General features: G+C 30.9%; 1 protein-coding gene across 1 annotated transcript; it reads left to right on the top strand.

Annotated features, from left to right (window-relative positions):
• Nucleotides 1-3,789: 3,789 nt before the first annotated feature.
• LOC120085203 (4-coumarate--CoA ligase 1-like) lies at nt 3,790-5,875 on the top strand. Its single transcript, XM_039041093.2, has 2 exons — nt 3,790-5,330; nt 5,425-5,875. Exons 1-2 carry the CDS (start codon nt 3,925-3,927, stop codon nt 5,645-5,647), a joined length of 1,629 nt encoding a protein of 542 aa, XP_038897021.1. The 5' UTR covers nt 3,790-3,924; the 3' UTR covers nt 5,648-5,875.
• Nucleotides 5,876-16,543: the final 10,668 nt, after the last annotated feature.

The following is a 16,543-nucleotide window of genomic DNA, read 5'->3' on the forward strand; positions in this document are numbered from 1 at the left end:
CGGATACGACCCACTTTGTAGATGTTATAAGTATTGTAAAGCGCTACAAATAATCTGATCTTGATCATTCATGTAGAGACATGTGAACAGGGGTATCCTATACAAAGAGTTTGTATAAGACCGGACCACGAAATGGTTAGTCTCATTATATAATGTCGTCAATAGTAGGGACTCACATTTCACTAGGATGACCATAGGTGATGACCTGAATCCTGAGTGAGTTGTAAACTCCTGCTCATGAAAGCAATCCTTTGATTTGTATGGGTGAGAGTGACTATATTGCCAACTCAGTAAGCCTACCATTTTGAGGATTTGTCTAATTGGAGAGTTGGAAACTCAACTACATAGGATGGAATTCACTCATTCCTGATGTCCGGTAAGTAGATAAATTGCTCCCTTAAGGGCTGATTCCGGGACTTGAACAATGTGGCCACACCCTATCCTGGCTCGAGAGGGACTTGGTCATAGTTGGACTAAGACTTATTATTCATTAGAGGAATCGGTGGTATTTAAGGAGTTAGATGTATCTACAGGGGCAAAACGGTAATTTTGGTCCAGTTGTACTTACGAGCAATATGTGAAGTGTCATCGAACTGTTGATTGATTATATCCAATGGACACAGAAATATTTACGAGCAATATGTGAAGGGTCATCGAACTGTCGATTGATTATATCCAATGGACACAAAAATATATCTGTAGTGTGAAGAGTGCAGTTGTCGGTCTTTAGTGGAGTGACCAATAGTTAATGGAAGTTGAGTAACTTAATGTTTAATAATTATCTAAGTACCATTAGAGCTTTGATCTACATGTCTTTCAAGTCCATAAGGTTCATTCTGTAGCTCAACAGGGATTTAATTGAGAATTAATTTTGGATTAATTTGAAATGTTCAAATTAATTGAGAGAATTAATTATATATGATATAATTAATTAAATTATTACTTCGTTTAAGAACATATATAAATAACATAGAAATAGAACATTGTAGTTTCTCAAATTTGGTCCCATTTTTAGAAAAGTTTCTTCTTCCAGAAACAAAAAAATAGAAACGGTTATCAAACAAATTAGTTTCTTAAAAAATGAGAAATAGAAACAAAAAATAGAAAACAGGAATGTTATCAAACAGACCCAAAATAATTATTTACATCTCTCATCAGAAATCCTCTTGCAAAGCAAGTAATCATTTTCCTCATTTAAGATCTGTTTGATAACAATCTTGTTTCTTATTTCCGTTTCTGTTCCCTGATTCTTGTTTTCTGTTTTTTTTTTTTTAGAACAAGAAACATGAATATGTTTGATAACTATTCATGTTTCCTATTTCTTGGAAAAAAAAATAAGAACAAAAACTTGTTTAATAACTGTTCTTGTTTCTCATTTCTTGTATTTTTTTCCTTTACATTTTTTTTCCATATTTTATAGTTTAAATATAATCTAGTTATATAAAATAAATGAACATATAGCCATTAAAATATAAAAATAATTATCAAATACACATAAGTCCCCATGTAAAATTAATAATAGTAATATAATTGTTTCTAATATTCATATGTTGCTAAAATTTGATTTACAATATTATTTTTCACTCAAATCCGTTCTTTTAAATTTAAATGATGTAGACTCAAATCTAACTCAATTATATTATTATATATGTAAATGTCGTGGTTGTAAAAATATTAAAATGAACTTTAATGAATATCTTAGTAAATAGAATTTATATATTGTAAAATTATAATTGGTTTCATATGTTAGAAAGAAATTTAAAAATATATATAAAATTTCATATTGCAAAACTTAAAATTTAAAATTCAAAAAATATTTATACATATACATTGAAAAGGGAAATTGTTTTAAACAACAAAGCTACTGAAAATATTTACAAATAATAACAAAATATCACAGTTATCTGCAATAGACTACTATCTGAGTTTATCATGACGTAGATAGACACAAATACTAGTCTATCGCAAATAGACGGTGAAATTTTGCTATATTTATAAATATTTTGGTCCATTTTCTTATATCTGAAAACAACCCTATTGGGAATTTGAAATTTGAAAATCAAAATAATATATAAATCTAAATATTTGAAAATTCAAAATTTAATTTGCTATATTTGTAAATGTTTTTGTTCATTTTCCTATATTTGAAAATAACTCCATTGAAAATATGAAAATTTAAAATTAATATTAAAATATTTGAAAATCAAAAATCAAAAATCAAAATTAAATTAACATATAGATATAAAAAAAAATAATAAAAAAATAAAAGAAAGAAATATAAAAGAAATACAAAAAAATATATAGAGAAAAATGAAATAAAAAGAAAGAAAGAAAAATAAAATAAAAATGTCTCACATGAGATTTGATCTCAAGACCATAAAGATAAATGATGTTTTAGACAAGCTTTCTCACTAACTAGCCAAGTTTATAATCTGATATATTTTAGAAACAATTTTTAAAAAAAATAGAAAAAAACTACTTTTTTTAGTTCCTCATTTTTAGGAACGTATCTCATTTTTAGGAACGTATCTCAAATTTCAGAAACAAAAGACATGAATAGTTATCAAATATGACATTTTTTAAAAATAAATGTGAAATAGAAACAAAAAAAAAAAAAATAGGAAACAGAAACGTTATCGAATGGACCCTAATTTTTTGTCAAATTACTAAATAACCCACAAACCATATTCAACATGTAACAAAAACAAAACAAACAAACAAAAAACTAAATTACAAAATCTACCCTAAATTTTACTTTTCTTTTAAAAATCATCAAATTTTCAAAACTACCATCAGCCGTTTAAATTTGTAGTTTTTCAAACATATACAAAAAACCAAAGACAATATTGCAATATTTGTAAAAATATATATTTGAAGAGATAAATAGATATATTTCTTTAAGAAATAACGTTTTGTAATTTAGTCTACAAATACGTTAAAAAAAAGGTGGTTGCAGCCATCTATGGTAGACATGTCTGCATCTAATTAACAATTGTCATGTAACAATTTATTTTTAAAAGAATATGTGTACTTGATTAATAAGTTTTTAAAATATATTTTTTTAGTATCAAGTTTTTTAGAATAAGTTTAATTAGTCCCTAGGTTTTCCAAATATACATTTTTAGTTTTTGAATTTTAAAAGTAGGTTTAAAAAGTCCATGCACTAATTTATTATTATTTTAAATTAAAAATTATTTTTTTAAGATTACCCCTTCCCTCTAAAATTATTTTTAAACATATTTTATTTTATTCAAAATTTCATATAATTATATAAAGTGGGAAAAAAAAATAGTTTAGAGATCTTTTAAACCTATTTTAAAAAATTTGGGAACTAAAAAGGTACATGAACCTATTCTAAAAAATCAAGGATTAAAAAGGCACATTTTAAAAATTTAGGACTAAATGTACCTATTCTTTTAAAGTCGAGACTAAAAAAATAGTTTACCCTTAAATTTTTTATTTTGATGGAGATGAAGGAGGAGCATGAAATTAGGTAGAGAAAATTAAGCTTAAAAAAGAAAAAAAAAATACATAAAAACTAAATGGAAAAGATGGTGTTGTCCAATACAAAGTTTGGTGAATAAAATGAATATGAGAGGGAGTGGTGTTGTGCAGCCACTCAACAAAGTCCTTCTTCATAGTCAAAAATCAAAATCTTTGGGGGTTGGTGAAAAGAATACCCACTCCCCCTATTTCCTCAAACCTCACATCTGACCATTTTCCTTCTCTTTTTGTTTTTTTAAATCCTTTTTATTTTTCTCACCAACCAAACACACAACTTATGTATCATTTTCTCATCTCTATAAAATCCCTTACTCTTCTTTATCCATCTTCACACCAAACTCATCTCTACTTTTTCTCTTCTCTCTCTTTCCCACTCTGTTTCTCTCGGTTCTTCTTCAACCTCTAAATTTAACTTCAACAATGGCCTTTGAATCAAACCAAACTAATGAATTCATTTTCCGTTCAAAGCTTCCCGATATACACATTCCCAATCATCTCCCACTCCACGATTACGTTTTCCAGAATTTGCCTAAATTTGCCTCACGCCCCTGTTTGATCAACGGCGCCACCGGCGATGTTTACTCCTACCACGACGTTCACCTAACTGCCCGTCGAGTCGCCGCCGGCCTACATAACCTCGGAATTAAAAAGGGTGATGTTGTCATGAATTTGCTCCCCAACTCCCCGGAGTTCGTCTTCACGTTCCTCGGAGCGTCGTACAGAGGTGCCATCATGACGGCGGCGAACCCTTTTTATACGGCCGTGGAAATCGCCAAACAGGCAAAAGCCGCCAATGCGAAATTGATCGTGACGATGGCTTGCTTTTACGATCGGGTTAAGGATTTGGCTGAAAATGGTGTTAAAATCGTCAGCGTGGATTTTGCTGTTGAGGGTTGTTTGCATTTCTCTGTTTTGAGTGGGGCTGATGAATCTAATGCGCCGCCGGTGGATTTTTCCCCCGACGACGTGGTGGCGCTGCCGTACTCCTCCGGCACCACCGGTTTGCCGAAGGGAGTTATGTTGACGCATAAAGGGTTAATCACAAGCGTTGCTCAACAAATGGACGGCCAAAATCCAAACCTCTATTATCACGGCGATGATGTTATCCTCTGTGTGCTGCCGTTTTTCCACATCTATTCACTCAATTCGATTTTGCTGTGTGGGCTACGCGTTGGTGCTTCGATTATGATTATGCAGAAATTTGACATCGTTTCTCTTTTGCAACTGATTGAAAAATACAGAATATCGATCATGCCCATTGTGCCGCCGATCTTTTTGGCCATTGCTAAGTCGCCGGAATTTGAGAAATACGATGTATCGTCAGTGAGGGTTCTAAAATCCGGTGGAGCACCACTCGGGAAGGAGTTGGAAGACGCCGTAAGGGAGAAATTTCCGGCGGCGGTTCTCGGACAAGGGTATGGAATGACCGAGGCCGGTCCGGTTCTAAGCATGAGTTTGGCTTTTGCAAAAGAGCCGTTTCAAGTAAAAGCCGGAGCCTGTGGAACTGTCGTCCGTAATGCAGAGATGAAAATTGTCGACCCAGAAACCGGCGCCTCCTTGCCGGCGAATTCCGCCGGAGAGATATGTATTAGAGGAGATCAAATCATGAAGGGATATTTGAATGATTTGGAGTCAACCAAGAGGACTATTGACAAAGAAGGATGGCTCCACACCGGTGACATTGGCTTTGTCGATGACGACGACGAGCTATTCATTGTGGACCGGCTCAAGGAACTTATCAAATTCAAGGCCTTTCAAGTGGCGCCGGCAGAGCTAGAGGCCCTTCTTATCACTCATCCTAAACTATCCGACGCCGCCGTTATTGGGTGAGTTTAAATGAATTTCTTTATTTGTTATCACTAAAAATTATTTGTAGGAATTTCATTTCTAATCATATTTTCTTTCTTTCTTTTCTTTTAGTATGCCGGACGTGGAGGCTGGAGAAGTGCCGGTGGCATTTGTGGTGAAAACAAATGGTGGCGCAATAACAGAAGAAGAAGTAAAGCAATTCATATCAAAACAAGTGGTATTCTACAAGAGGCTAAAACGTGTGTTTTTCGTCAACACTATTCCAAAGGCTCCGTCAGGAAAAATTCTTAGAAAGGAACTTAGAGCAAGACTGGCTTCTGGTGCTTACAATTAAACCTTCAAATTTTCGTCATTTATTTTCAATACTGTAAACTGATATAGCATTTTTTTTAAAATAAAAAAAAATTAAGATTATATACCATATTACCATTTGATATATATTTATCCAAGATATGTACAATTTAATTACCCACTGAAACGTTCGTGGAGTTAATTGTATTTGGTGATTGTGAATTATATAATCATTGAATAGAGAAAATACATCTTTCATCTTCGTGTTAAATGTTCTTGTCCCTCCTTTTGATGTTTGGAAAATGATTCTAAATGATCTCCCATCTCATAAGCTAATTTATTATTTTTTTTTTTTTGAAATGGATTAAGGAACATTTGAAATTTTTAGATATAAAAAAGTATTAAACATTAATTAAAATTGATATTTATGTTCACGTTAGCTTGACAAATTGTTCAACTATTCCTTTATTAACATATTTATATGCATGCAATAATTTAAAAATTAATCAACACCTATAGGCTAGGGCCACAAACCAAAATTAAACGCAAATAGACTTTCAATCCATAAAATTTAGTTTATTAGAAAATTGAGGAGCATAATAGGACACAAGGAGAATATCGATATGGAAAAGATATAATATAATAATAATAAAATAAATAAATAACAAAAATAAAATAATTATGAAAATTTCTCCAAATTCTCCACTTTCTCCAATCTTTTTGGATTGCTCGTCTGTATCTTACAAAACTCAACAAATACCACTATTTATGACGTATGGCCAATAGATACTAAGAATGTGTAGTTGTAAAACAAATGGCCAATATGTACAAGGACACATGGAGACATGAAGGAGGGGCATCTACTTTGTAATATTTATATAATACTCCTCCTTAGATGCCCATTATAGATATGAAATATGTCTCATTAAAACCTTACTAAGAAGAATCCAATGGGAAAAAACCCTAGTGAAGGAAAAATAGTACATATTTCATATAATTTATACTCCTAAGAAGACTTCAATATAGTTGCTCCCCCTCATGGAAATATTACTTGAGATCTCTAAGTCACCGCATTCCAATAGCGTGCACCAATTTCTCTAGGTAATGACTTTGTAAATAAGTCTGTCAGGTTATCTTTTGAACAATTTTGTTGTACCGTGATGTCACAATTTTCTTCAAGATCATGAGTGTAGAAAAGTTTCGGTGAAATATGCTTTGTTCCATCTCCTTTAGTATATCCTCATTTGATTGGGTTATGCAAGCTATGTTGTCTTCTTTTAATATTGTTCGAAGATTTCTATTAGAAACCAAGCCACATGTTTCACGAATGTGTTGAGTCATTGACCTCTACCATACACATTCTCGACTAGCCTCGTGAATTGTAAGAATTTCAACATGATTTGAGGAAGTGGTCATTATGGTATGTTTCACTGATCGCCAGGATATAGAAGTTCCTCCATGTGTGAATAAATAACCTGTTTGACATCTAGTTTTATGTGGATAAGATAAATATCTAGAATCTGCACAACCAACTCGATCAAATTTTGATTTATTTAAATAAAGCAAACTCATATCAATCTTTCTTTGGAGATAATGGAGTATATGTTTAATTTCATTCCAATCTCTTTTTGTTGGAGAAGAACTATATCTAGGTAATAAATTTATTGAAAATACAATATCTGGTCTTGTATTGTTAACAAGATACATACGTGCACAAATTGCATTATGATATGGTACTTTAGGACCAAGAAGTTTTTCATTATCATCTTGAGGCCAAAATATATCTTTCTTTACATCCAATGAACCTACTTTTATTGGAATATTTAATAGATATGCTTTATCCATGTAAAATCTTTTCAAAACTTTTCCTATATAAGTTAACTGATTAATAAATATCCTATATGCTAAATGTTCAAATTGTAAACCAAGACAAAATTTTGTTTTTTCAAGATCTTTCATCTCAAATTCTTTCTTAAAATATTCTATTGCATTTGAAAGCTCTTCATGAGTTCTAATTATATTTAAGTCATCAACATATACAGATATAGTCGCAAATCATGATTGTGATTTCTTTATAAAAAGACAGACATATTGGATTATTTTGATATCATTCTTTCAACAAATATCCACTCAAGCGATTGTACCATATTCGTTCTGATTGTTTCAATCCATATAGTGATTTTTGTAATTTTATTGAAACAATTCCCGTGAATTTGATTTATATATTTCAGATATCTTAAATCTTTCTGGGCTTCTCATATAAATGTCATTATCAAGAGATTCATATAATATGTCGTGACAACATTCATTAGATGCATGTCCAAACTTTTATACACAATCAGACCAATTAAAAATCTCATTGTAATCGCATCCACCACTAGAGAATATGTCTCCTCAAAATCAATTCTAGGTCTTTATAAAAACTCTTTTGCAACTAGTTTTGCTTTATATCTTGTAACCTCATTATTTTCATTTCTTTTTCTAAAAAATATCCATTTATATCCCATAGGTTTGACACCTTATGGTGTTCGGACTACTGGTCCAAAAATCCGATGTTTTGAAAGTGAGTTTAATTCTGCCTCGATTGCTTCTTTCCAATCAATATTTTCTAAATCGACATTTTTCAACAGATTTTGGTTTAGGATCCTCATTTTCAAATATAACATCTGTTAGGTTTTATGTCCTAAAACTCGTGGTTTGTAAATAATAAACTTATTCTATAAATCGATAAAGTTGTTACTGAATAAATGAATTGCTTATTTCGTTTAAAAAATAAAACCAATAAACTAAAAGATCCATGACCATTACATGGATACTTGAACTTTTTGTGGAGACATAAAAGTAGATTAGGTTCGAGTAAATAGTCAAAATGATCTATAGTATACGAATAAGGTTGGGTGCCTTATTCTGGTAATACTATTGGATGCGGCCCACTCTGTAGTTGCTACAATTTGTTGTAAAATGCTACAAACGAAATGATCCTGATTCATTCCTGTATTGACATGAGGAGCGAGGTGTCTTATGCAATAAGATTTCATAAATTCAGACCAAGAATTAAGTCACACTTATTTTATAATGTTGTTTACTATTTAAGACTGACTATTTCAAAGCGATGACCTAGGTAACTTGACCTTAATCCTGAGCTAACTATGAATTTCTATTTATTCAGGATTATCCTTAGATTTGCATGGGTGAGGGTTGGCCCAACAGTACTGGCTCAATAAACCTCCAATTTTAGGGGTAAGACCGGGTAGATAGCCGGGGACATAGGTGCAAGACGAAATTCACTCCTACCCGCTTTTAGGGATAGTAGAGAGGTTGTTCCCTTAAGTGCTGACTCCGGGTCTTGAACAAAGGGCCTCACTTTCTCATTGGCCTGAGAGAAAATCGATTCATGATTGGATCACAAACCAATTGTACATTAGAGGATTAGCGGGACTTAAGGAGCAAGATGTTATCTCAGAGGTAAAACAGCTTTTGACCCAACCGTTATTACGAATAACTTGTGAAGGGTTAACTTACTAATCATAGTTATGTCGAGTGAACATAATATATCTACAGTGAGGGGGATGCAACTACTAGGCTTTAGTGGAGTGACCCGGTAGTTAAGGAATGGTGGTTAATTAGGTTAAAGAGTTTAGCAGGTTAATCACGGATCGTTGGAACCCATGATCTGTAGGTCCACGAGGTCCCTCTATTAACTCATATCGGAGTAAACCTTAGAACAGTGTGACGAACGAATTTGAAGTATTCAAATTTGATTTTTGGAGCAAAACATTAAATATATACGATATATTTAACCTAATGTTTAATTGTGAATTAAACATAAAGAGAGAGAAAATATGAGTGTTTAAATAAGATTTAAATGTCAAGATTATGAATAGGGATTCATATAAATTGTGATTAGTGTTGGATTTAATATTAAATTAAATTAATTAAATTATTTAATTAATTATTTAGTATTAATTTAATTTTAAAATTGATTATTAGAATTAATTTTGAAATTAAATGGAATTGATCAAAATTGCATTAAAAGTCAAATTGTTGACTAGGTCAAAATTGTAATGGAAGTTAAATTGTTGACTTTTGACTTTTGAAAGTCAAAATGTCAAATTTGTTGACTTTGAACTTTGAGAGTCAAACTTTGACCAAGTTACTGGAAAGATCCAACATTTGTGAGTGGGAAATTCCAATTATTGAATTGCTAAGTGTTGTCTTCATTTGAAGACACTTGCCCTACTTAATCCCACTTTGAGTTAGTGGATTTTTTAGTGTCAAATTCTCATCAAATTCAAAGTTGCATGTTTTGCATCTAATGGTCTTTAAAAAAGGGAATATTTATTGAATTTAAAAAACTCGTGGCCATAGTAGAATTGGATGGGATTAAGTGATAATCTCTTAATAATTTTCTCTTTAAGACTTAACCTTTTTCCTCTCCAAATTAGTCACTCACTAGATTCCACCATCCCGTTCTAAGGTTGGAGAATAGTCGGAAAGACTCTCATAGTGGTCTACAAACTGTTCATGAGGAGATTGGAGCTAATTTGGAAAAGATTCAAAGTCTACAAAGGTTGTATTTTTTCCCCTTTTATTTGTTTCTATTGCATGCTTATCTTTGTAATTAACCTAATTAGAGTACATTAGATCCGTTTTTCTTCCGTTGCACATATGTTCGTTCCATCAATTGGCATCAGAGCTTACTTAGAGTACTCAATTTTTGGTTAATTTATGCATATGATGGGTATTGATTCATTTGATGAATGCTTGTGTTCTAAAATGGATAATTTCGATTTTGGCATCTGTTTTTCCTCTTAGGTTGTAATAATTATTGTAATTGCCCGGTGTTTTATGGGCTTTAATGTATCGTGAAGGGACTGTAATTTTCTAGAGTTATTAGAGTCGAAATTAGACTGTAATTACTCGATTCTGACAAAGAGGACAACTTCAAGTTGGTGCAAAATAGCTCACAGAGCTGAAATGACTCTCCAGACTTGGTTCATGACCCGCGACCCGACCCGGACGACTGATCCAACCCGTGAGGCAAGGCTGACACATATGGTGGCTCTCAGACCCGACGACCCGTCCGACCCGACCCACGTCCACATCGTCTACCCACCTCCACGCGTCGACCTAGCCCCTTTCCGCCTGCGTTCGGCCCACAAGGATAAGGTATCCAACCTTATCTAGTTACTATAGACTTTTTAGGTTATATTTAAAAAAGATCCACCTGTATGTCTCTACATATTTGTTTAAATTATATAAAATAACCTAGGATCTTAGTTAATTGGATTAAGTGTATACTCATAAAATAGCAATTATTTTATTATTAACAATTTGTTTATACAATGTTTACAAACTACGAGAATACAAGAGATTTATGACACCAATCCCAACACTTATAACGAACTTTAGGAAAAATAGCGATTTTTCTTATGATCATACCTCTCTTTCAATTTTTTCACAAGATACGAGGATCTTTTATTGAAGATACTCCATTTTCAATCCCTCATGGAGATGATGACGAAAGAAAATCATAGCTTTTGCTTTGTCCTGTCTAGATGTCGTATTTTCTTCTTTAATTGTTTCACCCAAGTTCATAGCATCTAGGTGGATTTGGGCATTGGGCACCTATGACAAATAATTATTGTTATTAATGTCAAGGGCTGCAAATTCTAATTTCGTAAGGTTTTTCATGGCACTATCACAACATATTATATTTATATTAGAAATTTAATATGTACTAAATATGCAAAATAAAATTTAATTTATTAATTATACCGAAGAGGGAAAAACAAGATAGTTTTAGGACCTATGTTTAGCGGGGAAAATGAAAGAAGCTCGTGCTGATAACATGATATAAAATTGAGAAGCACAATGACGCACAATGAGAACACCGATATGGAGAAAATATGATATAATAATAATAATATATACAATTAATAAATAAATAACAAAAATAAAATAATAAGAGCGAAATTTTGAAAATTTCTCCAAATTCTCATATAAATGTCATTATCAAGAGATCCATATAAATATGTCATGACAACATTCATAAGATGCACATCCAAACTTTCATACACAGTCATACTAACTAAAAATCTTAGTGTAATTGCAGCTATCACTAGAGAATATGCCTTCTCACAATCAAGACAGGTTTTTGTGAAAACCCTTGTGCAACTAGTCTTGCTTTATATCTTGTGACCCCATTATTTTTCATTTCTTTTTTTTCACAAATACCCATTTATATCCCACAAGTTTGACACTTTCTGGTGTTCAGAGACCGGATTATTGGTAAAAAAAACCTGACGTTTTGAAAGTGAGTTTAATTATGCATCGATTGTTTTTTTTTTTAACCAATATTTTCTATATCGGCATTCTTCAACAGATTTTGGTTCAAGATCCTCATTTTCAGATATAATATCAAGAGGAACACTGTACGTAAAAATGTTGTCAATAACTACATTAGTTCGGTTTCATCTTTTTCCTGTTATGACATAGTTTATTGAAATGTCATTATTATCATTAGGTATTTCACCTTTCTCACTAGTCATGCCAATGATTTTTTCATGAGTATTTACATCTTCAACCAAGTCTTTTTTACTATTGACTAATTTTCTTTTTTGAGAATTTTATCTTTGGAACCCACTAATCAACTGCGCTTCTGACGTACTCCAAACTCATTAGTGACAACTTGCTGTGTTGGGATATCAATTTTCGATGAAATATTTGTAGCTGATATATGTGATTAATCACTTAAATAATTTGCCCGTCCTTAATAATTAACCAATAGATATGAAACTCAAGACTTTGCCCGTCCTTATTAATTAACTAGTAGATATGAAACTCAAGACTAGTTCTAGTTCTTACCTTATATACGAGGATGAAAAACAATCATTCATATCGAGACTTCATCAAATAGCAACAACCTTTCAAATCGTGGCACCTTCCTTTCATCAAATAATTTCTTATTGGCATGGGATGCGAGAGATGAGGAAGAAAATTTGCAATTATTTTTAGAACTTTTAAATTGACAAAAAAGTAAAATTAATATGTTTTTTTTTCCCACAATACGAACTATATTCTTTTTGGTAGGGATATCACAGTTCGTCAGTTCGGTTCGATTTGGTAATCAAAACTAAACTAAATCACTTATATTAGTTAAAACCGAATAGAACCAAATAATTTGTTTCCTCCAAACCGTATTGAGCTGCAAATATTCGATTCGCTTCGGTTCAATTATTATCTGTTACACATTCGGTTCTATATATATATAAAGGGTTCGGTTCCGTTAAGTTTTATAATATATTAGATAAATACAAATGGTTTGGCTCAATTATTATCCGTTATAGGTTAGTAAAATAGTTATCAACATGAATATTCTTAGGAATTCATGTGGGAGTACAAACTAATTTAGGGAGTACAAACTAATTTTTTTCACAGATTAAAGGGTTATTTTTAGAAAATATATAGACCACTAACGTCCACATCGTCTGCCCAGCTCCACGTGCCGACCCAGCCCCTTTCCGCCTCCGTTCGGCTCACCAGGATAAGGTATCCAGTCTTATCCATTTACTACAGACCTTTTAAGTTATTATTTAAATAAGATCCACCTATATGTCTCTATATACTTGTTTAAATTACATAAAATAACCTAAGATCTTAGTTTATTGGATTGAGTGTATACACATAAAATAACAATTATTTTATTAATAACAATTTGTTTGTACAATGTTTACAAACTACGAGAATACAAAAGATTTAGGACACCAATCCCAACACTCACAACGAGCTTCTTATGATCATACCTCTCTTTCGATTTTTTCACAAGATACGAGGATATTTTTATTGAAGATACTCCATTTTCAATCCCTCATGGAGATGATGATGAAGGAAAATCATAGATTTTTTTTTGTCCTGACTGGATATCGTATTTCCTTCTTTAATTATTTCTCCCAAGTTCATAGCATCCAAATGGATTTGGATATTGGGCACCTATGACAAATAATTATTGCATTAATGTCAAGGGCTGCAAATTCTAATTTCGTAAGGTTTTTCATGGCACTATCAGAACACATTATATTTATATGAGAAATTTAATATGTACTAAATATGCAAAATAAAATTTAATTTATTAGTTATACCAAAAAGGGGAAAAACGAGATACCTTTAGGAACTATGTTTAGCGGGGGAAATAAAAGAAGCTCATGCTGATAACGTGATATAAAATTGAGGAACACAACGACGCACAACGAGAACACCGATATGGAGAAAATACAATAATAATAATAATAATATATAGAATAAATAAATAAATAACAAAAAAAAAAATAACAAGAGCGAAATTTTGAAAATTTCTCCAAATTCTCATATAAATGGCATTATCAAGAGATCCATATAAATATGCCATGATAACATCCATAAGATCCATGTCCAAACTTTCATACACATTCAGACTAACTAAAAATCTTAGTGTAATTGCAACTATCACTAAAGAATATGTCTCCTCATAATCAATACCAGGTCTTTGTGAAAATCCTTGTGCAACTAGTCTTGCTTTATATCTTATGACCTCATTATTTTTCATTTCTTTTTTTCACAAATACTCGTTTATATTCCACAAGTTTGACACCTTCTGGTATTTGGAGACCGAACTACTGGTCCAAAATCCCTACGTTTTGAAAGTGAGTTTAATTATGTTCTTTTCACTAAAACCGATCTTTTCTATATCGACATTCTTCAACAGATTTTGGTTCAGGATCCTCATTTTCAGATATAATATCAAGCGCAACACTATACGTAAAAATGTTGTCAATAATTACATTAGTTCGGTTCCATACTTTTCTTGTCATGACATAGTTCATTGAAATCTCATTGTTATCATTAGGTATTTCACCTTTCTTATTAATCATGCCAATGATTTTTTCATGAGTATTTACATCTTCAACCAAGTCTTTTTTACTATTGACTAATTTTCTTTTTTGAGAATTTTATTTTTGGAACTCACTAATCTACTACGCTTCTGGCGTACTCCAAACTCATTAGTGACAACTTGCTGTGTGATGATATCAATTTTCGATGAAATATTTGTAGACGATATATGTGATTAATCAATTTAATAATTTGCCCATTAACCAGTAGATATGAAACTCAAGGCTAGTTCTAGTTCTCACCTCATATACAAGGATGAAAAACAAGCATTCATATTGACACTTCATCAAATAACAACAACCTTTCATATTGTGGCACCTTCCTTTCATCAAATAATTTCTTATGGGCATGGGATGTGAGAGATGAGGAAGAAAATTTGCAATTATTTTTAAAAATTTTAAATTGAAAAAAAAAAGAGTAAAATTAATATGTTTTTTTTTCTACAATACAGAGAGAGGAATTGAACCTCTGACATCGAAGTTAATAATATATCTTTCATGTTAGTTGAATTATACTCTTTTTGGTAGAGATATCACAGTTCGTCAGTTCGTTTCGATTTGATAATCAAAATTAAACTAAATCACTTATATTAGTTAAAATCGAATCGAGCCAAATTATTTGTTTCCTCTAAACCGCATTGAACCGCAAATATTTGATTTAATTCGGTTCAATTATTATCTATTATAGGTTCAGTTCTATATATATATATATAAAAAGGGTTTGGTTCTGTTAAGTTTTATAATATATTAGATAAATACAAATGGTTTGGCTCAATTTTAAATTTGGTTTTTAAATTTAAAATCAAACTAAACCGAAAAATTTGATTTCTTTAAAATTTTAAATTGAAACAATACTTTAATTAAAAACTGAATTTTCGATTGATTCGATTCGATTTGATTGGATGGTTTTAATGAACTTTTTGACAAGACGTTAATGCGCTTTAAAAATTCGAAGAACTAAAAAAGAGTAAATATTTGTTGACTTCAGTTTTGTTTTCTTCTTAAAACGTACCTAACTACCTCAACCTCAACTGTTGGATTATTTAAAAAAAATTTCCCCTTTTTTTTTCTTTAGTCTTTTTAACTTGTCAATTACTTGAAAATATATCATTAAAATAGTGAGAGATCATATAGATATAGTTCAGACCACTTGTTTTCCTTTTTAAAAAATGCTCGAAGGTTATTTTCCTTCAACGGCTACCTTGATTATTCATACATTACTTTTAATTCCCGTTTATCTATTTATTTATTTATTTATTATTATTATCTAATTTTCATCCTTCTAAAAATCTTTCGAAATCAGAAAAAAAAAGCAAAAAATAAAATCTCTAGCTTCTTTTGTTTACAAGGTTGATGGAGTTAGTTTTAGTTTTTGAAAATGGAGTCATCTATTTTTTTTTTTTTTTTAATTTTCATTCTTCTAAAAAATCTTTCAAAATCAGAAAAAGAAGCAAATAAAATAATAATAAATAAATAAATCTCTAGCTTCTTTCATTTACAAGGTTGAGGGCAATAATCCACTCCTTAGCTTAAATGATTAGTTTGTTGAATTCTTTCTAGATTTTTTATCCTATTTGTATCGCGTAATTATAAGGGTATAAACCAAAATAGTATTAAAATTTAAGATACATATTAATAAATAAATAAATTTAAATTTAATTTGGTTACTTTTGAAATGTCTCTTTTTCGTCTATAAATTTTTAAATTTATCCTATTTTAATCAATATTGCATTTTTGTATATTATTTTCAATAAAATATTAAGAGCATATTTGAATGGAAAATATTATTTTATGGATATAAATATAAAATACCAAGATTTTAAATATTTGGAATAATTAATATTTGTGTGTTTAAACATACAAGATAATTACCAATGTTATATATAGAAATCGTAACTAAATAATTATTTGATCAAATATAAGAGAACAAGTAATATAACCATAATTAAAATTTAATTATTTAATATATTTTTATATTAATTATTTATTTAATCACTTAAGATATCAATAAA

This window comes from Benincasa hispida, chromosome 9, assembly GCF_027475165.1.
Source record: "Benincasa hispida cultivar pf3 chromosome 9, pf3_genome.v1.1, whole genome shotgun sequence".
NCBI lineage: Eukaryota > Viridiplantae > Streptophyta > Magnoliopsida > Cucurbitales > Cucurbitaceae > Benincasa > Benincasa hispida.